The sequence below is a fragment of the Lepidochelys kempii genome, chromosome 6 (genome assembly GCF_965140265.1).
Source record: "Lepidochelys kempii isolate rLepKem1 chromosome 6, rLepKem1.hap2, whole genome shotgun sequence".
Taxonomy (NCBI): Eukaryota; Metazoa; Chordata; order Testudines; family Cheloniidae; genus Lepidochelys; species Lepidochelys kempii.
In genome coordinates this window covers 65,450,528-65,472,652 of record NC_133261.1, presented here as the reverse complement: position 1 = coordinate 65,472,652, position 22,125 = coordinate 65,450,528, and the positions used below count along the sequence as shown (strand labels likewise).

The following is a 22,125-nucleotide window of genomic DNA, read 5'->3' as shown; positions in this document are numbered from 1 at the left end:
AGATTTTTTTCAGTTAAATATAGTGTTTTATTAGAGACTGGCAAAAGTCCAATTTTCAGTCTAAATCCCTTTGAATTTCAAATGGTGTGGGGGCATAGGGTCAGATCTGAATTTTGTGGATTTGAATCTTCCCCCATGGTTTGGTTCCTGCTTGGACCTGAAGAAAAAGGAACCTATTTTCCAGTTTTATTTGGAGCATATCTAAAGTCTCAAGAGAGTTTGGCCCGAACTGGCAGAAATGTCGTATGATCAGTTATCTCATATGATTTCTGACATTTTGGGCTGAAATTTCATGAGAACATCCTGGAAGGGTTCAGTACAACTGAACCTTAGCCTATATCCCACCCAGGTACTACCTCCTGGGTCCATTTCGAATTTTTCACAAAAGCGTATTAAGTGCTTGTACAATGACAACATGAATAAGTGGAGCTGTATAAGTTACCATATCTTTGTATGTATTCAAGAGGGGATGGACATTGCTAGATGTTAGAATTGTCTCTTCTCTGTAGTCTGCATTTAAAAATGTGTAGAATTTTCAGAAGGCCGGTGCCTATCAGAAACTACATGGAATGCAGAGGTATATCCTATTTTGCTATCAAGTACTTCTCTTGTGGGGGGGGCATAAGATAAGTTGGCTTCTGTTCCTGAGTTGTCCTAGGTGTTTGTACAGCACTTCCCATGCTTTGCATGCCACTGCAATGGAAATAAGTAATTCTGTTTCACTATTCCTGTTGACAGACCTAGACTGACCAAATTTCTAACCATGAAAACTGATCCTGCTTCAAACCATTTGCTGAATGGCTTTGTAACATTCTTGAGTGCAGGTGGCTGTAATGGCGGTTGTTTGAGTATAACTAAATGCTTTTAGTCAGTTACAAATTAACCTTTACCCTGCCAATAAATGTTTTAATAGTCTGCAAGTTGGGCATTGGGCCATGCTCCCAAGGATTTGGGCCACGTCTCATCCCTATCCGCTTCATTCACATTCCAACTATTAACAGCCTTTAGAATCTTATCCTAGTTCCACTTTCTTCTTCGTGTCTTTTTGTGACACTTTTTTTAGTTTTGCACCTCCACTCTCCTCCTCTTCTTTGTTTCCATTTTCATTTATATTCTCCTGAGAGACTTTTGTGTGTGTATTTAAAACAAAAGAAAATATCTGGATTGCATCATCCTAAATATGGATTTTGACAAAGTCTGTTGTATAGTCTTTAGAAGCGTATTGACTTTCAATTTCTAACAGACTGCCTGTTTCTATTTAAACGCAATTCTGCCAGAGGAATTTTTGGCTCTGTGAACTTAATTCATACAGTCTAAAGTCCCTCTTTTGGATTTGGGATATATTGACCCTTTACCCTGTGAATCCTTCCTGCATGACTGTGCTTAGTCTGTTGGATTAACTTTGGCATAAACACATCCCCTGTGTTGCTTTTGTGTACTCTTTTTTTTTTCCTCTTTGTCTAATGATTAAAAGCTTGATTCGGTTAAGTGTTCATTCTTAGGTTGTGTAACTCTTTCAAAGACCTCTCTGCTCCAGCGCTTCCTTTAAAAGACAATTTCTGTTGTCACAGTATGTGTGACGGAACTTACTTATCTGTTTTGAAAAAACTGAAGCCTTTAAGATCACAAGTTGGGGGGGGAAAAGTTTAGTAAAATCCAGGCAACTCCACACATGAAAAAGGCAGAACTTCTTGCCCTTTGGTTGTTGTACATCATCGGTCTGGCTCAGCTAATTATCCTTCTCATTTAGGGGCCAGCACGACTTGAGTTCAAGTCTGTTGCCAGCATTTGAGCTCATTTCCAGTGCTGAGGTCTGCAGTGCAGTACTGCATGTGAAGGTTGCTAACCTAGTAGAGGTACCATCTTACATGCAGCAGTTATCAAACTGATCTGCAGAGCAATTGCTCATCATGGAAAGTAGGTAGGTTACATGGTGCTGGTTGCTTCTCCTGGTTTCCAGTTCCTGTTACAAGTGTCCAGGCTCTTCATTGCAAAGAAAAGCCTGGTGGCCAATAAAAGCAGCTGCCTGTAAGAAGGTAAAGTCAATTTAGCTCCTTCTGCTAAGGGTCCATGCTATGTATTTGGATGAGAAGCTTCAGGAACTACCAGAGGGAATGATGTCCAGGAAAAAAGGCAGCCAGTTAGTCTGTCCGGGGAGAAGAGGAAGAAAAGGACCAGGTGGCAGAGATGCATGTGGAGGGCAGAAGCAGACCAAACAGGTGGATGGAAAAGATGAGAGTTTTTTATTGCGTTAAAGCCTCTCAAAAATGTATATCTTTTCCTATTGTGACTTTTTCATTTAAGTAATTGCTGTAGCTGCCCCAGGGATGTCATGATATTACAAGTGAGAGGGAAGATGTACAACTGACCTCTAAAACTGGTTTTCAAATCTTTCTTAAAAGCTCTTCCCTTCCCTTCACTACCACTCGAAAAAATCCTTGTTTTATATTTTTTTAAATGAAGATGTAAAGACAACCTTTCAGCTATTGACTAGTGTTCTATTTCCTCAGCTATAGGAGGTCTGTGATGAGTTAAAATGTGGATACAAGTAATTGTTTGGGTTTTAATTTTTAGACTAGCTTTACTAAATTTAGCACTTGTTAGCAGTGCCTTACTTCAATACCAACATCTAGGTATAATACAGACCAGCTATTTGAGATTCCCATGCACTTCTGCCAACACACTTGCTATTTTAGTGCTGGGTCCCAAATGAAGGCCAAATTAATCTCTGTCTTAACTCTAATAAAATCAGTGGTTTTACTCCAGGGGTGGCTTTGGCCTTTGATTTTTAAAATGAACCCACTTGACTGTATCTCATTGGCTTGGACTTTTGATGTTCACCAGACCTGAAAACATGGCACGTAAGAAGCTTTAAATTCAAATCTGGATGTTTATTTTGAGGGTATAGTTAAACCCAGAGTACTTCAGACAGCCCTGATTGAGCCCCATCATGCTCATTTTGCTCAGGATTAAAGTGTGTTTGAATCCATATTACCAGAGAGGAAGTGCTGGATGCATTACCCCCTGGGTATAGCTCTCTCTTTCCAAGTGCAGGTTTCTGAAGGGAGGACATAGTTTTGAAGAGTGTAGAAGTGAGTTAAGGTACTGGTTTCATAGCTGCTCTTTGCAGTTTTATTTAGAGTAACATCTTTCCTACAAACTGCAATCCTTTACAATTAAATGACAGAATGAAAAAATGGTCTGACACAGAGAGATGCAGATGAGGCACTCCCACCAGCACCTGTGAAACCAGAGAGGAGGTCTGTCAAGCTGGGCAGGGGATGCTGGGTGTACAGAGGGACTGTCCATAGGACACAAACTAAAGCGAGTCCAGGGAGAGTTTTAAAAATGAATGCCATTTTTGCATTAAATCCTAAAATGAATAGCAGCTTTGGTGTTTGAGAATGAGTGGTGATGTTCCACTTGTTTGAAAATTACCAGTGTGTCAAGTATAGGAAAATCTTTTCACCCTTGTTTCTGTGGTGACAAGCCAATGTCTACATGGCTATCTGCTGCTGCTTGGTAGGATAATCTGATGTAGTCAGGTGGCTCTAATTATTTTCACTTACATTAAGAACATAACTTTTTTTCAGTTATTTTGACATGGTATATAAATTATGTGCAGTACCTCATGGATTTTCCTGGATTATGACCTCTCCCCAAGTCTGAGACACTTGGGGCTGCATTTCTCTTCCTGTGAATAACAAAGGCAGCTCAGACTTGTAAGTAGAGCTCCAGTGCTCAATTACGCCCTTTGCATGATCATCCCAAGCTTCCTTGTCCCTGATCAAGCAGATAATTCTGCACTCAGCTATCTGTTGCCCTCCCAGGTTTTAAAACCAAAATTTGGGAGTAGTGTTTGTCTCCTCTCCTCTCCTCTTTCTACTGGGAGATGAATTCTTTTAGGGATTGTTACCTGCCAAGCTTATTATCTTCATTTGTTCCACATCCCTCAGTGTGGTAGTCACCCAGACAGGACAGGCTAAAGGCCAAGGCATTTTGTTTATGAAGAAACCCAGTTCAGGTTCCACAAGGGAAACTCTGCCCCAATTGCTCCTGAACCAGGAGAGATTCCTCCAGAGACACTTTCACAAGAGCAGGCCAGATCAGTTTTCTTTCACTGCTTGGGACCTAGTTCCTGTTCTTTACAGGCAGGCATATTTTGGGGGAAGAAATTCAAAAGTCCCTGTAATTCAAAAATTCAAAACTGTAGGGGTGTTTCATTACTGCGTAGCCATCTGGGCTCAGGGTGGAGCCCAAGTTCTGGGAGGTCCTAGAGAGCCCCAGATCCAGCCCAAGCCCAGAATTCTACACAGCAATGAAACAGTCCCACAGCCCAAGCCATGTGAACCAGAGTTGGCTGGCATGGACCAACTGCAGATTTGTTGAGTTTTTTTGCTGTGTAGACATACCCTCAGTCTCCCTGCTCCCAATTCCAATGGCCCTTGGCTGCAAGGAGCAGCAGCTCTGGGATGCTCCATTGCTCTGTTGCATGGGTGGCAAGTGAACCGCCGGCTGGGTTCCCTTGCACCCGAGGCTCCACCCCTTCCATGTTTCCCCCAGCCCCCCGCTGGAGCCCAGAGCCCTTTCACTGTGGCCACAGGCCTTGCCCCAGGAGGGAGGGCGGTGCAGCTCCAGCCCCAGAGCACTGGGAGAGAGGGGCGGCGCGGCCCCATCCCAGGAGTGCCAGGAGGTTTGTTGGCATGGCCTTGGGCCCCAGAGCGCCAGGAAGAAGGGCAGGTGGCACGGCCCAAGCCAGGGCTACCACATAGGGAGACTGGAGTCATGCAAAGCAGGAGGGGGAGGCCTGGTGGCAGAGTGTGGGCAGGGTCATGCCATTTGGGGAGGCACAGCCTCCCCCAGCCTATGACACCCGCCGCCCATGGCAGTCCAGTAGGCATGTGGTACAGGATGGAGCATGCTCAGTACAGATGGAATCGGCAGAGAATTTATCTGCCAAATTCTAACGAGTCTCCACTAAGCATTTACAAACTGAAATATTTCAAAGGCTCATAACTTGGCCAAATTTGGACACTTTTCACAGGAACAGCAAAAGGCACATCCCTAACACAGCCTCCCTCTTTGACAAATTTAAAATTCTTGCTAAGGATGTAGGTTCTCAAGTTTCTCCATGAAATCATTGTTGTAAACATTTTTTTTAACATGGGCAAAACCAGTATAGTTTTTCCTGTTCTTTCTGGGAAATGGCTCAACCACTTTTTCTATAACTTTTCCCAAAAAAACTTCAGTCTGAGGCAGACACCCAGCATGGAAACTTGCAGCCCAAACAATTAGTTTAGGAGCATTCTAAGGGACTGAAAATTGGGTCTTTGCAATGGCAGCACTGGGCAACTCTGAGTATAGGGGCTGCTACCAGCTCTGTCTACAATACATATATACATAATTATAATATTGGACTTATATTAATCATTAGCCAGGTGATAGTGGTTAGTGTCAGAGTCCAGATTAATGCTTTAGTCTTGTTGCTTCTCCATCTAGAAATAAAAGAAAGAGGTGAGAGGATCTAAGTATTGCATTAGCTAGTGCATCCTTAGATCCCGACAGAGAACTGGTATTCTGTTCTTTCATCAAGAAAACTTCTAGTAGCACTGGGCTCTGCACCAGTAGCATAGCCAAGACTGTTGACACTGACTGACTAAATTTCCCAACATCACTGCCCAGCTCCCCTTCAAAGTTAGCGTAAATAAGTATCTAAACATTCTTACTTCCCTCTCTTTCATGGGAATGCAGGAGTGGGGGATCTTTTTGACTAGATCTGCTGCAGTCCCTTGACATCAGGTGCATCGAGGGATGGGGAAGTCAATCTCTCACATAACCTTTTAATTCAGGACTGTTTAGCAGATGTACTAGTAATATCCAGCTTTTTACCTGCATGCATTGAGCATCCTGATCACTGAGCAGATATACATATAATATGCAACTGGATGAAATGTCATCGCACATCATTACAAGTGATCCTAGTTTCCTGGGAAACAAGTGCCTTCGTTATTGGTTAGACTGTACTGTAGGCAACAAAGTATTCTTACCCATAGTGAGAGAGCAACACCTATTTATACAAAAATAGAACACTGATGTTTGCAAGAAATATTATAGTCTGAAATACCGAAACTATTGGAGATTTGTGATGTGAGCTGCCAAGGGAGGAAAAATTCCTTTTAAAAAAAATCTGGAATTGGGTGAAAGGAACAGTTCTCCAAGTACTATAAGTTCTTGTTTGGGAGGCGGGGGACAGTGAAGTCTAAAACATGATCTTATATATCATAATCTTTGCATTTGTACTGCTGTAGTATTTGAAATGCTTTTAAATAGTATGTATTTTAAAATAGAGTGAGAGAGTGAGTGTGTGTGTGTGTATATATATATATATATAATATGCAATGTATTCTTCTGTTTCACTCTTTTACAGATCTGGAGTCCTTATAAACAGCCTGACTGCACAGGAGATCTGGATGGTAGAATTGAGGATGATTCACGTTGCCTCTATACTCATGAAGAGTACATTAGTCTTGTGTTGAACAGTGGCAGTGGTCTGTCCCATGATTATGCCAACCAGTCTGTCCAGGAGGATCCACGAATGATGGCATTCTTTGACTCCCTCGTGCGTCGGGAGATTGAAGGCTGGAGTTCTGACTCCGACAGTGACCTTAGTGAAAGCACCATCTTGCAGCTCCATGCTGGAGTAAGTGAACGCTCCGGGTATAGCGAATCCGAATCCTCTGCCTCTCTGCATCACTCCCCACCGCAAATGGCAGAAGAATCAGATGAAACAGCCTATAACTTAGGGACCTTAAGATCAACAGAATCTCCGCCAGCGAGAGAAGATGTGGCTTCTCGTCAACAGAGGCTATCTGCACTTAAAAGATATCAGGATAAACGTCTCCTGGCTCTTTCCAATGAGTCTGATTCTGATGAGAATACCTGTGAGGCAGAACTGGACACAGACCTTTTCCCACGGCCAAGGTCCCCAAGTCCTGAAGAGAATGAATCTAGCAGTTCTAGCAGTAGTAGCAGCACAGATGATGAAGAGGAATTGAATGAAAGACGTGCATCGACACGTCAACGCAATGCATTAAGACGACGACAGAAAATGAAAAGGGAAGAGAGGACTAGTACAAATCCAGAAAATGTGAGCACCTACATAGGTGAGGATATCTATGATTACCCACAGATTAAAGTAGATGACCTTTCTTCTTCTCCAGCTTCTTCACCTGGAAGAAGTTCCACTAATATGGAGGTCCTCAAAGAAAGGGCCTCTCCTTGCTCAGATAGTGAATCAGTAGAGAGAAAGATTTACAAAGCTTACAAATGGCTTCAATATTCTTATATATCCTATTCCACTGGTAAAGATGGTGAATCCTCTCATGAAGAGGGGGAGAATGATGAGGGGAGACCAGGAACTAGTGGAAGACACAGTACAGCACCCTCATTAAATAAGGAAGATGCTGGTAACTTGAGTTTATTAGTTCCTCAAGGTGCCCAAGATATTTCTACTGAAAGCCACAGCAAAGAAACTTTAAAGGAATATGGTATGGTAGAAAACTCTAGTAATGGTCAAGATCACGAACGCGACAATCAGCGACGGATGGAGGATCAAGAAAGCACATCCCAAGACACCAGCAGTGGGTCTGCAGAACATTCTTTTGAGACTAAAAAGCTCAATGGAAAAGCAATCTGCAAAGGGCTAAGTAGTCGTACCGAAGAGCCATGCACTCAAACTGCAGGACTTCTAGTACAGAAAAACAGCCCGAAGTGTCAACCAGCATCAAGCCACCTCTCATTGGCTGTTTCCAAGGATTCACTCTCTGCTGCCGCCATCTGTAGTGGATCTGGTCATTACTCCAGAAACCAAACTGATGACAGTGAGGACAGAAACCTTGAGACATCCTGTGTAAATCACAATAATGGCCACTTACATCCTTGCCCTTCATACTTCAACAATGGACAGAGATTTGGAGAGCAGGAGACTGTAACCCAAGGACTACAATCACACTTAAATGCTGATAATGGCAACATTGTACAGACAGGTGTTACCTTGCACAAAGACTGTTGCCTGTCTGAAATGGACTCTAACAGTTACAGTGTGGGGACAAAAGAGGATATCAGCAACTTGCATCTGATAGACAGCGAGAGCTCTCAATCTCTTGGAGGACTGAAAAGGCACAGAGCAGAGTTTGAAGACACAGATTCAGAGAATTCTTCATCAGAAAAGAAGTTAAAAACATGATAAATCAAAACATCTGTTTAGCACACACTCTCTTGGGTGCGTGCTCGCTCTCTCCTTAAAAAAAGAAAAACAGGAAGTATTAAAGGCACCTAGAGCTGGGGTCTAAAATGTTGCATTTCTGACTCTCCATTCCATTCTTCAGTGAGTCTATTTTAGATTGCCTATGGCTCGTGCTGTATAAAAATCCAATCAACTCTCTGATAATGAGACTGAGTATAGTGTACCCATTCAAGGTTCTGTTAAAGTAAATCCTTATTAAGACAGTTGACTTATTCTTGTGTGAACGTGTGTTGTTTGTTCAGCCAGCCACCTAATATGACTGGTGTTAATGTAAGTAATCTGCTGAAAAGGAGTTTTTGCATATTGATAGTTGTTATACATTACAGGCTTTACGGTCTCATGAAGGATGATTGTTGAATTAGACCACACTGGTAGTGGTGTGTAGTGTGTTCTTTAAAGAAAAGGGGAGCAAATGGGAAAAAGCGCTCTGGCCCCGTATTCCACTTCAGAAAGTAAAGAAGTGTCAGACATGTTTTGAAAATATCCTCCTTGTTTATGTATGTGGAGATACTTCATAAAGCACTTACGTTGATGTACTTCAGTGAAGTAATTTTAATATGAATACAAAAGTGTAGGAAACAAGCCTCTTTCCAAAATCAACTTAGGCTGTTCCTCTGATACCTTTCTACTTTTTTTAAAAAAAAAAGTTAATACAGTTGCATCGTTATGCTGAGATATTGATGTTTGGTGTTAGAAGTGTGAATTGATGTAGACCCAACTCCAATCAAAGGCCATTAAAATGTGGCACAGAAAAAGACCCTTGAATATGCCTGGCATACTTTGGTTCATTGTCACTGGAGTGTGACCCTGAATGCAGGGATGTATAACAAAAGCATTACCTTCTGTGTGCGTACTTACAAGAGGCAATCCATCAAAGAAAGAGGGTGATTATTGTAGATTGGAGGGAGGGAAGGATGTATAATGTATCTGATACAACTTTTCAAGCCTTTCCAATTTTGCTGTTCATTTGTATCAGAATTGGTCTTATTCATCACACTAGAGAGCTTATGCAAATAGGCTGGTATTGGAGTACATGGTTGGTTTTTCCTCTGCCATGCTGCAATATTGAAATTGCAGCTGGACCTGTGGATTCCAGCTCAACAAGTATTTGTATGTATGAGCTATTTTCAGAGTAGTTGCCCCTAAATGTGGGTACGCTGAAACTTAGGAGGTGTCTTGTGTCAGAGAGGGGTGGCTTTGCAGCTTGTCGCTGTGAAGCTGGTCTATCATCCTGGAAGGATGGGTCATGTTGGCTGGGCCCTGTTTTTACTAGAGTGCAGTAGTCCAACAGCCCTGGCACGCTTGGTGTACTGGGGCAATGGTACTACTGCCCACACAATTAGATGAGAGGAATTTAGGGAGGAAAGAGAAAACTGTTACACAGGGAGTAAAAATTACTTGTTTGGTTCTGTTAGCATTGATAAAAGAAAAAAATGCTTCTGCTGAATCTAGTAGTTGCTAGAAAGTGCTAGCAAAGGCTGCCTGATTTTCAGGAATAAGGAACTGTGTCTGGGAAGCCATTTTTGCAATACCATTCTGTTCAGCTTGTGGTCCAGCACTGGTTTCAGAGTAACTGCCTCACAGATACACTTGCCTGGAGGACAGGTAAAATGCCCTGAAAAAAGAAAATGAAAGACAGAGAGAGCTTCTGAAAGGATGATGGAAGGAGAGAGGGAAGGAGAAGGGAGAAGAATGTGCTACTCTTGTGGGAACTGAAAAACCTTGATGAATTAGGAGGAGGGGAGAGCCATTATGTGCCATAGATGATTTCCTCTCTCCCGGTCAGGGTCAGCTTTTCTAAGGGAAAACTCTGATGGTGAATGATACAATATTTAACAAGCATGTAAGAAGATTGGAGGGGGGAAATGTTTTCAAAACAAGTATAAGTAGCATCAAGGAAGTGTTAATATTTTGCTATCTTACCAGTGGAAAAACATTTCTGTAATAGTGGGACTCAGATTGCTGTAATTGAGATGGCTTCTTAGAGTGTCTTTGTTTATACTTTGGAAAAAAAAAAAAAACTGTTGTAAATCCTGGTTTTGTAAGCCCAAATCTTAAGGTTGCAAAAGCAAAAAAATCTATCTTTTAAAGTTCATTAAATTGGAAACTTTTTTTTATCCTTTACAGTCACTTTTTCCCCCCTCCTGTGCATGTGCTATGAAATACTTGGAATTCCTGACCAAATACTCCGCTGAAAAGCATTACAATAAGCAAGGTCTTTTCTTAGAAAGTAACACACTAAGAATTCAAATTTATTTTCTTACTATAAACAGAAGAAAAGCTCCCCAGGGCTCAAAGTTCAGCTCTGTTTTATAACCTCAGGCGTGGGGACTCATTATGGCTTCCCCAAGATGTACACTCTCCAATGATTCCCTAACCATCACACTTTCAGCCCTTTATCTGAGCACCTGTGCTAGGGGAGGGGGGGAAGTAGGGCTGAGATTTAACCACTTGTTCACCAGAGATTAGATAGCATTGCTGTTCATTAGGACCACAGCTTCAAATCCAGTATGATCAGTTCAGCTCTCCATGCTTCCAAGAGGGATACATTTTAGTACCAGGACACTGCATCTCCTTGCCAAGACCCTTTTTAAAAAAAATCCAGGTCCTGTGTGCTCTGCATGGACATTAACAAATAAAACACTTTCTATCAGAGGCCAGTCTCTGAGCCTACATTGGTTTGCTGCATCCCTGACTTCTGCCCTGCACCCCAGAATTTTAGTGCTGGTCTGTGTATATGAGAGACCCGTTCAAAAGCATTTTATCCTATTTTTAGTGTAAAATGGAAAATCTTTATGAACATGTAACTTAAAACATTTTCATCTAAGGATTTTAAATCTTTTCTAATCAGCTCTAATTGTACTTGGGAATAAAAGGTGCTATATCAATATTTTTCTACCTTGTTAGCAACTACGACCCTTCACCTTTGCTATTCATTTAACTGCATTTTGTCCCCAAGAAACTTCATGGGGGATAGAAAAGAGGAATCCCCTTTTCTGTCTCCTCATAGTGTAATCTTCTTTAATGGGTTCACCTCCTGACACTCGTCTATGAATCCACAGGGTACATTTGCCATCTTCAGACTTCCCATTTCACAGCTTTAGTGCCAAAGCTAACCTAGTTGTCAAACTAACAAAAAGAAAAGTACCAATGAAGTTTAACTTTCTCTAAGGCCATGTCTACCAAATTTGGTTGATGCAAATTACATTTTCATAAAGCTGCTGCACTTACTCACCATGGAGTGCTTCTGTCGATGCATGGTGTGGTGCACCATGGGTTGGTATCCCCGTGTGCAGTTCACCACCATCCAGGGCACTGTATTTTGGGAAGTTTTGGCAAGGCCGAGTAGGGAAGAACGAGTTGTACCTGGGTGACTGGGAACAAGGAGTCAACTTCCCAGCATGCAACTTTCTCCATCCCCATAATATCATCCATATTCCATCATTTTCACATCTTTTTAAAAAAAACATGAACTCGTGCCGCCCTGCTCACAGTCTGCCATCTCTGATGGAAGCATGGAACTTGCACAGCTCTGCAATATGTTCATGAGTGATGCAAGCACAGGACTCATGATCCTCTGGTATTTACAGAGTCACATGAAGAACCAACTCAGGGGGAACATGATGATTTTGTGAAGGATAGATTGCTGTGGGATGCAGGCAAATTGAATTCAAGGTTCTTGGCGGCATTCACAGAGTAGCTTCTGGTGGTGGAGCGCTGCTTCTGGACCCAAGCACTGACTCGTGGAATTGCATCATACTACAGGTTTGGAACAACGAGCAGTGGCTGCAGAAATTTCAGATGTGCAAGGCTGTGTTCTTGGATCAGTGTACCGAGTTCACCCCTGAGAGCTGCACTGACAGTGAAAGAAGTAAGTGGTGATCGCATGGAGGAAATCTGCAACGAGAAATCATTTTAGAGTTGGAAAATCCACTGTGAGGGGCCATTGTCATGTAAATGTGCAGAGCCATTAATTGTCTTCTGCTACACAGGACTGTGGCTCTTGGCAATGGGTTCCCAAACTGTGGTGGAGTGATAGATGGTATGCATATTCCTAATTTGGCACCAACCCACGTCGCCCCAGAGTACAGCACTAAAAGGCCTATTTTTCTATGGCTATTCAAGCATTGATGGATCACCAGAGATGCTTCACCAACAATAATGGTGACTGGTCTGGGAAGATACATGATAATGTCACATTTAAGAACACAGGACTGTTCAGAAAGCTACAAGCAGGGACTTTCTTTCCGAACCAGTGGATTATCATTGGTGATGTTGAAATGCTGATAGTGATCCTGGGGGACCCAGCCTATCCCTGGCTCCTCTGGCTCATGATGCTGAACATTAGCCACCTCAGCAGCACCAAGGAAAGATTCAACTACTGGCTCTGCAGGTGTAGAATGATTGTTGAATGCTCTTTTGGTAGATTGAAGGGATGCTGGCGTTGTTTACTCACAAGATTGGATATCGGTGAAAAAAAACATCCCAATAGTTATAATTGCCTGCGGTGTCCTGCATAATATCTGTAAAGCAAAGGGGGAAAAGTTGCCGTGGCTGTCTGCTGAGACAGACTGACTCAAGGACTATCAGAAGAGCTCAACACAGAGCTATATGACTCAGGGATGCCCTGAAAGATCACTGTAACAGTGAGCCACAGTAATGCATTGTGGTGGACTGTACTCTACCTGGCCCTACAGTTTTGGGGCCTGTTAAGAATTGTGCAGTGCTAGGTGTATATGTTTAAATAAAACACTGACAGTGCCCCTATTAATTTTGTGGTGCTTGCTGTATATTTGATTATTACTCTTTTTTTGGTCACTGATCCTGAGAGTTGTCACACTATACAATAGCAAATAAGTGGGTGCTTTCAGTACCGCTAGGTATTCTGCAGTATATGTTGAGAACTCCAAAGATTATTTTCCAAAAAATAGAAACCACTACAAAAAAAAAAAGGTTCTGTGCAAGTTAAAAGCAAATACATTAAAAACTAGTGGAACAGAACTTAAAGGGAAAGAACATTCACATAAATTTTGGCTACATATACAGCAACAGTGGCTCTCATAGGTCAGCATATGTGAAGTTCTGGTTGTTCTTTCTGTCTGGTTGTCATTTCTGTCCTTTGGTATGGTATAGTAGGGGTAGGAATGCGGTCCCTGAAACCATCTGGAATGTTGGGGGCGGGGCAAGATACAGGGAGGTGCTAAAATGGAGTCGTCCAAGCTGTGATTGTTGAACCAGTAAGTCCGCAAGAGTCTGCAGCATCTGGTTTTGCTGCTGGAGAAGCCCCATTATGTCCTGGTGCATCTCCCTTTCCTTTTTCTGCTGGGACTCCTGGGCCTTTCGCCTGTCTGCTTTTTCCTTCTCTATACAGTATGCAGTATTCATCCTCCAGGACTTCTGCTCATGGTCTGATGCAGCACTGGCTTGAAGGATCTCACTGAACATGTCATCCCAAGTCTTCTTCTTTCTCCGCTCAGGTGTTCTGTGGGAGTGGAGGGGAAACCCCTTAAGGCTGCAACAGCAGCAACTCCAAATAGAACAAACATACTGTTGTCAGTATAGTCAAATCAGAACATGAAACTTAAGATTCAGATTTCCTTGCTCCCTGATAGTTTTAAACAAGCCCTGCTTATTGCCATGTTTGCTTTGGCATGCTTGTGCACAGCACCACTCACAGCACCAGCCAGAATGAGTATTGCCCACAAGGGAAATGAGGAGGGAATTGCTGAGTTGCATGAAACTGAGCAGGAGGCAATGGCAATGAATGCTGGCACCAGACAGGTGATTTTAGATGTTGTCTCCTGAGGGTAACAAAGACACAGAGCACAGCTGCTGCTGGTGTTCCAAAGCTGCCCAGGCCTGAATGCCACTAGCATGTTTACTACAATGTTTCTGCCATAGCTATTGCCGACTGACACGGGAAAGTATTCTACCATGGATGAAGAAATAAGGCGGCCATCCCTAGAAACCTTTGGAAGGGAAATGCAGATCACTACCATGAACGTTTTTCATCAAGAGGAGTCAGGAGGATTCAAGGGACACCTCCGTATATGTAAACTGCGTTGTGGGACAGCTGCTGGGAGGACAAACGCAGTGTCTACACTCTCAGTGCATCGACCTCAGTATATTGACCATGGCTCACTGCTGCATGGGGAGGTGGGTTACTGCATTGCTGCAAGGGGGTGCTTACGTCGGTGGGAGACAAATTTAAGTGTAGATACACATACAACTAGGTCAGTGCAAGGCAGCTTACGTCTATCTAACTTTGTAGTGTAGACCAGGTCTCGGTCAAACAGGGATAAGCACTACAAAAGCAGCCTCACTGGTTTGGGGACCTTCTTTCATTTCCACAAGTGGGCCTTAAGGGTCATCAAGCAAAATTCTGTGGCTGTTTTCCCACTCCAAGGGAAGAGATTCAGAGTGTGGAGAACTTGGAGAAGCCCTTTTTCAAGGACAATGACTTGTGGGGAGTTTCTTCTAAGCCAATAATGAGTTGTGGAAGCTGTTCAGCTTTCTGCAACGGCGGTTTTTCAGACACAGCATGCACAGATGCATATACCTACCTCCAGAAGCCAGCGGCATGGATTTTGACTGCAGATTTAGCAAATGGGCAAGGCATTTGTTAATTCCAGGATATCTTGATGATGTGTGTAATTGGGGGGCCGGGTGTGTGAATGGAGAAATTTCAGATGAGATTCCCAAGTTATTTCAGAGTCAGTTTTTCCCAAAATACAGTGTATGGGTGGAAAGTATGTTTCCTGAAATCTCGCATTCCTTACTACTTTAAACCTGGCTTTTCTGCCTATTCGTAAGCCACATTACTTGATAACTAGGAAGACACTGTTCATAAATTTAAGGAAATGTATTTAAAATACTCTAGATCCCATCACAAGATTTTGTCGGTTAAGGATACTATCTGAGTGTGATTCTGGACACCCTACAGTCATGGGCTTAAACCTTGTTTTCTTACAAAAGTTGGTATAATGTATATATAGAAAACTTTTATTCATCACGACCATCAAAAGTTAATGCTGCCCCCTCCCATGAAGATCTTTGAAACTTTTTTTTTATTTTTGCATGGCCTAGTTATAGCACTTCACTTGCCATCAAGAAAGGGACAGGTATTTGAGTTTCTTTGCTAGATTAATATTCTGCCTGTTAATGGTTCTCCAACTCTATCGGCAGTCAGCCTCATCAGAGGGAGACCCTTATGTTCGCCAACCTTTCCTCCCAGGCTCCCAATTTTCCATTTACTGAGTCTCAAAATGTTTCCTTTTTTGCAGAACATGCAGGGTACTTATAGATTGCTGTGGATAATCTTAGCATAATAATTGAATTGCCAAAGGTAGTCTTTGGAGAACTTTTTTGGTTGTTGTTTTTCCCCAAGCCTGCTGTAATACAGTTATAACTTTTGCATGTGCAAAATGCACACCCACGTCCCTGTGGAGTGTTTAAAATGGGGACCCAGGTGGACATGCAATGGTGGTCCCACAATTCACACAATAGGAAAGGTGTGTTGGGTTTTAAAGAATGGAAATCATATGTTTCTCTAACTAGTCACAAGTGTTCCTCTCACAAGCACACTTAGTCTATGTCTACACTACAGCCTATGCCAGCAAAACTTACGTCGCTCACGGGTATGAATATTCCATCCCACTGAGCGACATAAGTTACAATGATATAAGCGCTCGTGTGTACTGTGCTATGTCAGCAGGACAGCTTCTGCCGCTGACACAGCTTCTGCCACTCGCAGAGGTGGGTTTATTTATGCCAATGGGAGAGCTCTCTCCCGTCCACATCGAGCGTCTTCACCAGATGCACTGCAGCGGCATCAGTACAGCTGGGCTGCTGCAGCACTGTATGTATAGACATACCCTTAGATTCAGATAATGCCTGAGGTTCTGGCCATTCCAGATCCTATGATGCTTTTTCAAAGGGTTATGGTATTACCCTCAGCATCCTGGGTAAGTACCAGGATGGACAATTTCCTCCTCTATTGGAGTGGGAAACTAATGGAGTGACAGCCTTCAGTTTTGGGTTGTTTTTGGTTTTTTTCCCCCTGTGCTATGGTAAGTATCAATGTTAATTTTATTTCACCATAGAATTGTGTAAGAAGGGGCAGCTGTATCTCCCCTTCACACATCTGTGTTGCATGTTCTTTTAAAAAAGCAAAAAAGATGGGGGGCAGGACCCACGTATCTGATCAAAGGGCATGGGACGTGATCTGACGCATCAGAATATTTTCTGTGCTAGAGGCAATTTAAAATGCAGATTAATGACCCAAATTGGGAGGCTTATAAAATGGATATGTTTGTAGATCAACAGAGATAACATACTAAAAAAAACTATGAGAATAACAACTGTGCATAGGCTGGCCACTTTTGTAATAAGTAATGTAACTGTCTGTATTTTTTCCTGTTCCTAAACATCTGGGGCAAAGTTTGCCCCAAAAGTGGACTTCACGCAAGGGCTAAATACAAATAGTCACTTGGAGTGTGAAAGCCATTCTCTCTGTTTGTTTACAAATGCTCTTGCACAGCTAATCACAGAATCAAGCATGGGCACAGTTTGCATGTTATTGCAGAGGTATGTTAATATGGACATGGTCACCCTGAAAGTGGTCTGGTTAAGTGTAAAGAACAAAAACCCAACTAATCACATCCTCTATTGGAACCCCCTTTATGCGCTCTGTGTATAGGTGAGCACAAGCTCTTCAGCTCAGCAGTAGAAGAACATGCATGCAATAGCTGAGTTCCAGCCATCCAACCATAAGTTGCTATAATGTCCTCGCTTCTGTGATGTCCTGTGGTACCAAATAGCATCCTCAACAAGCCGCCTGTCCCAAGCGCAAACCACACTTAGGTTACTCTACATGCTGCATAAATCTGTCACTACTTTTGTGAGCAGGTTTGAGCTGTTCTTTGTTTATTGTTTTGCAAAACACCCAATGAAACTAAGCATGTACAAACTATGTTTGTAGGTATGTGGAGTCAATTAGTGCAGATATACCTGCGTATTCCTACAAGTATGTATGCATAAATATTTTCTCATTTAGTGAGTGAACAGGCTCTCAAATGCTAGATTCTGCCTTCTGCCATTGTGCAGGCCTCACAGAAGTCATTCATCCATAAGCAAACTTACTTCTGAGATCATGTTGCTATGGTTTAAAGGTCTGCAGGATTTCACTTTACAAATCAAAGCTGTTTACTGGCTTGTAGCAGAATTAACATCTGAAAGCACTGACTCTTATGTATGTATACACTTTGCATTCCAGGAACTTGAAGATGACCAAACCATGTGTTTTGTGGGCAAATTTTGTGTGTTAAATTTCCTTCAACTCCCAGAACTAAGATTTTCTGGGCCAAATTCTGCCCTTGGAAACCAGAAAAGTGACTTCAAGGAAACAGTATTTGGCCTTTAAATGCTGAGTTTCAGCCCAAGGAGCATTTTTATGGCTGAATTCTGAAATGTAGATTTACAATGGAGACGCTGAAACAATTTGAACTGCAGTCGTCTAAATGGAATAGTAACTAAGTGGGGCAAGGGGTGAAGGAAGCAATTTAATCTTTGAGAAATATTTCAAGTACATTCTGGTTTTAAACACTTAAAAGCTCCTCTGCTAGCTCTGAATCCAAATTTAAACCTCTAATTTTGTCCATATGTGAATATGGTATGAGAACTGGCATTTCTATCTTGACACCATCACTAGGTATGTGCTAGCCATGGCCTCTGAAGACCTTTTTCACATGCTTTCAGTAATGTCTCTGCAGAAGTCACTGTTGCATTTAGCAATGTCTCCGAGGTAGGGTGTACTAGCTCTTGAGGGACAGTCTGGCCCTTATGGCCAAAACAGCCCAGGGACAGAAACAGAAACAGGAAAGGGAAGCTGAGCAAGAGCGAGTGTCCGGATCCTAACAGGCAGTTGGGACCAGTGGTCAGATCAGGGTCAAACCTGAAGCTGGGACTAGTGGAGGAGTCCATAGTTCACTTCCATGCCAGGGTCAATACCAAGGGGCAGAGCCCAAGCAGGTTTCAGGGTCTGGGTCAGCAGGGGAGGGAATTACAAATCAAGCCAAGGCCAAAGTCAAATGTTCAGGAGCAGGAATGATCATGACAGCTCCAGGAGCTCCATGCTGTTGCTTGGACACTTTCTGGAATGCCCCTTGGGTTTATATAGGGCAGGGAGCCAATCAGGAGCCATGCAGCTGCTGCCTGACAGACCCTTTGAGGTGGGACTTCCCAAGGTTTGTGTCCACAGCATGTTGTCAGCAGTGGAGTGCCACTGTGTTATCACTGCTGCTGAGTGGCACCATGGAGATGCCAGCTTGCCTGGCAGAAGGAACCAAAAGCTACCTATGCTGCTGTGGGTTGCAGGTGACTAGTGTGATCTGGGCCTTTAAAAAATTTTCTGATTTTAAGTTTGGTTGCTTTGACTCAAGGCTCTGAGGTAAGAGCATTATCAGCTGGGTTAAGCTGCTCCTTCCCAGACTGGATGCCTGAGAGAGAGGGAGAAAGTCAGCCAACCTACCTCCTGGAACAATAAGGATATGTCTACAAAGCACCATAAGCCTGGGCTCTGATTTAGGTTTAAGCCCAAGTCCACCTTCCCTCCACACTGAAATCACTCTGCTGGGGAGAGTGGGTCAGAACCTGAGTCAGGAGAGTCTGCCAAAGCTATCCCAAAATCCCCTGAGACTCTTTCCCAGCCCTTAAGAATGGCCATACTGGGTCAGGCCAAAGGTCCATCTAACCCAGTATCCTGTCTTCTGACAGTGGCCAATGCCAGGTGCCCCAAAGGGAATGAACAGAACAGGTCATCATCTAGTGATCCATCCCCTGTCACCCATTCCCAGCTTCTGAAAACTTGCCAAAACTTCCCACTTGCTTCCCGGGTAATGGAAGCAACCTCCTGGTTCAAATGCAGCTGCTTGGTGTTTAACCCCCCATTTCCACACTGGGAATACATTTAACCCTCGTGAATTAGTACGGCTAGCACTGCCGTCGAAATGTTCATCAGCATGTTGCAGATGCTCCACCTGTTTCCTGAAATAGGACTCAGAACATGAGGCAAAGTTTGTCTACTGGGTTGGGCTCCACGTTGATGGTTCTGGCTGCAGGGAGCATGCACGAAACACGAAACAGCTCAGTTGGATGTGGCGGTAGGCCAAAACCATCGAAAACATTTCCAGGCAAGTGCCCCGGGACAGACAGACAAACCAATTCTCCCAAAACCCACTATGAACCAAGCTCTGGAGCAGGTTAAGCCCGTGAGAGTGCTAGGAACCCTGGGATGTGATAGCATGTGCCCACAGAAGCTGAAGTTCTGACTCAGTGCTTCGTGGTGCAGTATGGATACATCAGCACGGTTGAGGAGCCCAAGTTTCCAATGCACTGTGGATGCGCAAGTGTGGGCTTGGGAACACCTATGTTTGTAGTTGCAAGTCCCTGGTATAAAGGAGTTCATGTTTGTCCTTTAACCCTGATAGAAGATTATTCTCAGGGTGTCTGAGCCCTCTGCCACCAGAGTAACTTTTCTGCAGACTTTTTCCTCATCTACCATTTAACCCATAGTGAGGTGGATGCATTTCCAAGAACCTCCTTCCCCTGCCAGGGGACCATAGGAGGCAATGTGAAAAGCCTGATCCTTTATCTCAATCTTCTTCCTCTTCTAGGGGGCTATGGTGTAAACTCTACCTTTTCCTTGCAACATCCAGTTGTGGAACCATATCTCTTTCTCCACCTCTGGCTGGCGTCTACAAACACTTACTGTATTTAGATGGATGGAATGGAAACAGGTGTTGGTGTTAACCAGTCCTTTGCTACTGAGCAAGTAACTGCTTCTCTTTGGTGCTACGCTATCATGACATCTGCCTCTCTGGTACCTCCTGCTGACTATATCTAATTTCATGAGTTGCTGCTTTGGATGGCCAAATTCTTAGACCTGGAGCTCACCATAGGATGAGAAAAGACTCATCAGCCATTTGGCCTTTTGGAGACCAGTGGGAAGGTGACCTAGCATCTGACCCACTCTATGAATAAAGTTAGGTACCTACTGTACACAAGGTCTTCACAGGTCTACTTAAACCATTGATTAATCAATGTTTGTTTCTTAACAGCTGACACTTCTCTCTGTTATGAATGTTAATGTTACTGTACAGAGCAGTAATACAGCACACCAGCAGCCTTTCATTTCCAGCCCATGATTGATAATACTTCTGGGAGCTTCTGTGCATTCTTAAGTCTGGCTTGTTTTCACTTTTATCATAAAATTAGCTGACAAGCTGAGAATGGATTCAGCATGTCCCACAGAGCAGCTCTCCAGGACTAAGGTATTTTTCTCAAGTCTGATGCATTTCTGATACCATAAAAGCCTTAAGAAGCCAGGAATGTCTACAGTAATGTTTTGAATTCACAGATCACTTACTGAGTGGGGGATAATCCATATCTCCAACACTGGAGATATTTAAAAGCAGGTTAGACAAACCCCTGTCAGGGATGGTCTAGATCAGTGGTTCTCAAACTTTTGTACTGGTGACCCCTTTCACATAACAAGCCTCTGAGTGCGACTCCCCTTATAAATTAAAAACACTTTTTTATTCATTTAACACCATTATAAAAGCTGGAGGCAAAGCGGGGTTTGGGGTGGGGGCTGACAGCTTGCGACCCCCCGCCCCCAGGTAATAACCTCGTGACCCCCTGAGGAGTCCCGACCCCCAGTTTGAGAACTCCTGGTCTAGATAATACTTAGTCCTGCCATGGAGTACAGGGGACTGGACTAGATGACCTCTTGAGGTCCCTTCCAGTCCTATGATTCTATATCTGAAACAGTAGGAGTAATTAAAGCCTATGCTGATGTTCTGATTTATTTACACACACATTTTTACCACATTACCAGCCACACAAGGCTCCTCAGCTCTCCTGTGGCTTACAGTCTGCAAAATGCTAGAGTTCAAAGAGGTAGAGGAAGTATTCTCCAGTGGTTAGAGCACAGATTCTGGGTTCTGTTCCTGGATGTATTGTTTGGCTGTGTGACCCTGGGCAAGTCACTTCTCTGCTTTTTGCCACAGTTTCCCCATTGCAAAGTGGGGATAATACCTGCATCTTGCAGGGCTGTGGCACTTAGTTCATATTTGTAATTGGCTTTATCTGCAGATGGAAGCTCCTGTAGATGGGGGGGAAATAATTATACTAGACATGGTGGGTGCCCAGAGCTTCTCTTTGTAGGACAGGGGGAAATGTCTGGGGCTTAAATAAGGCTTTCGGATGGGTCAATAGGGGACAGGGCAGTGGCACTTTTGTCAAAAATAGCATTACTCATTTCTGAGCCACTAACCCCCAGGAAGCAAATGATCTTGAACGCTCTTGGGTTATTGTTCTAACAAATTACAACATAATTGGGGGGATTAGTTGGTACCTGCTACAAACCGTCCAATCACATGTGAGAACAGGATGCTGCTTAAGCATCTATCCATAATGGGTAGCAAAAAATGTACATTATGACAGTGACATATGCTGCAAGTCTCATGTTGCCAATCTTAAACCATCCTTGGGATTTCTAAAAATTATACAGGACAACTTCCTACTGCAAAAAGTGTTGCGTCCCACATGGGGAAAATTCTGTATTCAGACTCATTTTGGCAGTTAAAGAGGAATTAATCCCAGAACAAAAAGTTAGTGGTGGCTAGGTAGAAGTGCTCATGACTTGATCACATTTGTTCTGTGCAAACGGAATAAAGTCCAAACCAGCAATATATGCCTGCTGCTTTAAAAGCGCCTGTTTCACAAAGCTTAAAACAATTATGAAACAAAGCAGCTGGTAG

The 22,125-nt window shown here is 43.2% G+C and overlaps 1 protein-coding gene across 1 annotated transcript in view; it reads left to right on the top strand.

Moving 5' to 3' along the window:
* The window catches only part of DCAF5 (DDB1 and CUL4 associated factor 5), a 112,110-nt gene extending 101,688 nt beyond the window's left edge, over positions 1-10,422 (top strand). The window contains exon 9 of the mRNA XM_073348451.1: positions 6,428-10,422. Coding sequence (XP_073204552.1) covers positions 6,428-8,245 — 1,818 coding nt within the window. The 3' untranslated portion in view covers positions 8,246-10,422. The remainder of the gene's footprint in view (positions 1-6,427) is intronic.
* Positions 10,423-22,125: the final 11,703 nt, after the last annotated feature.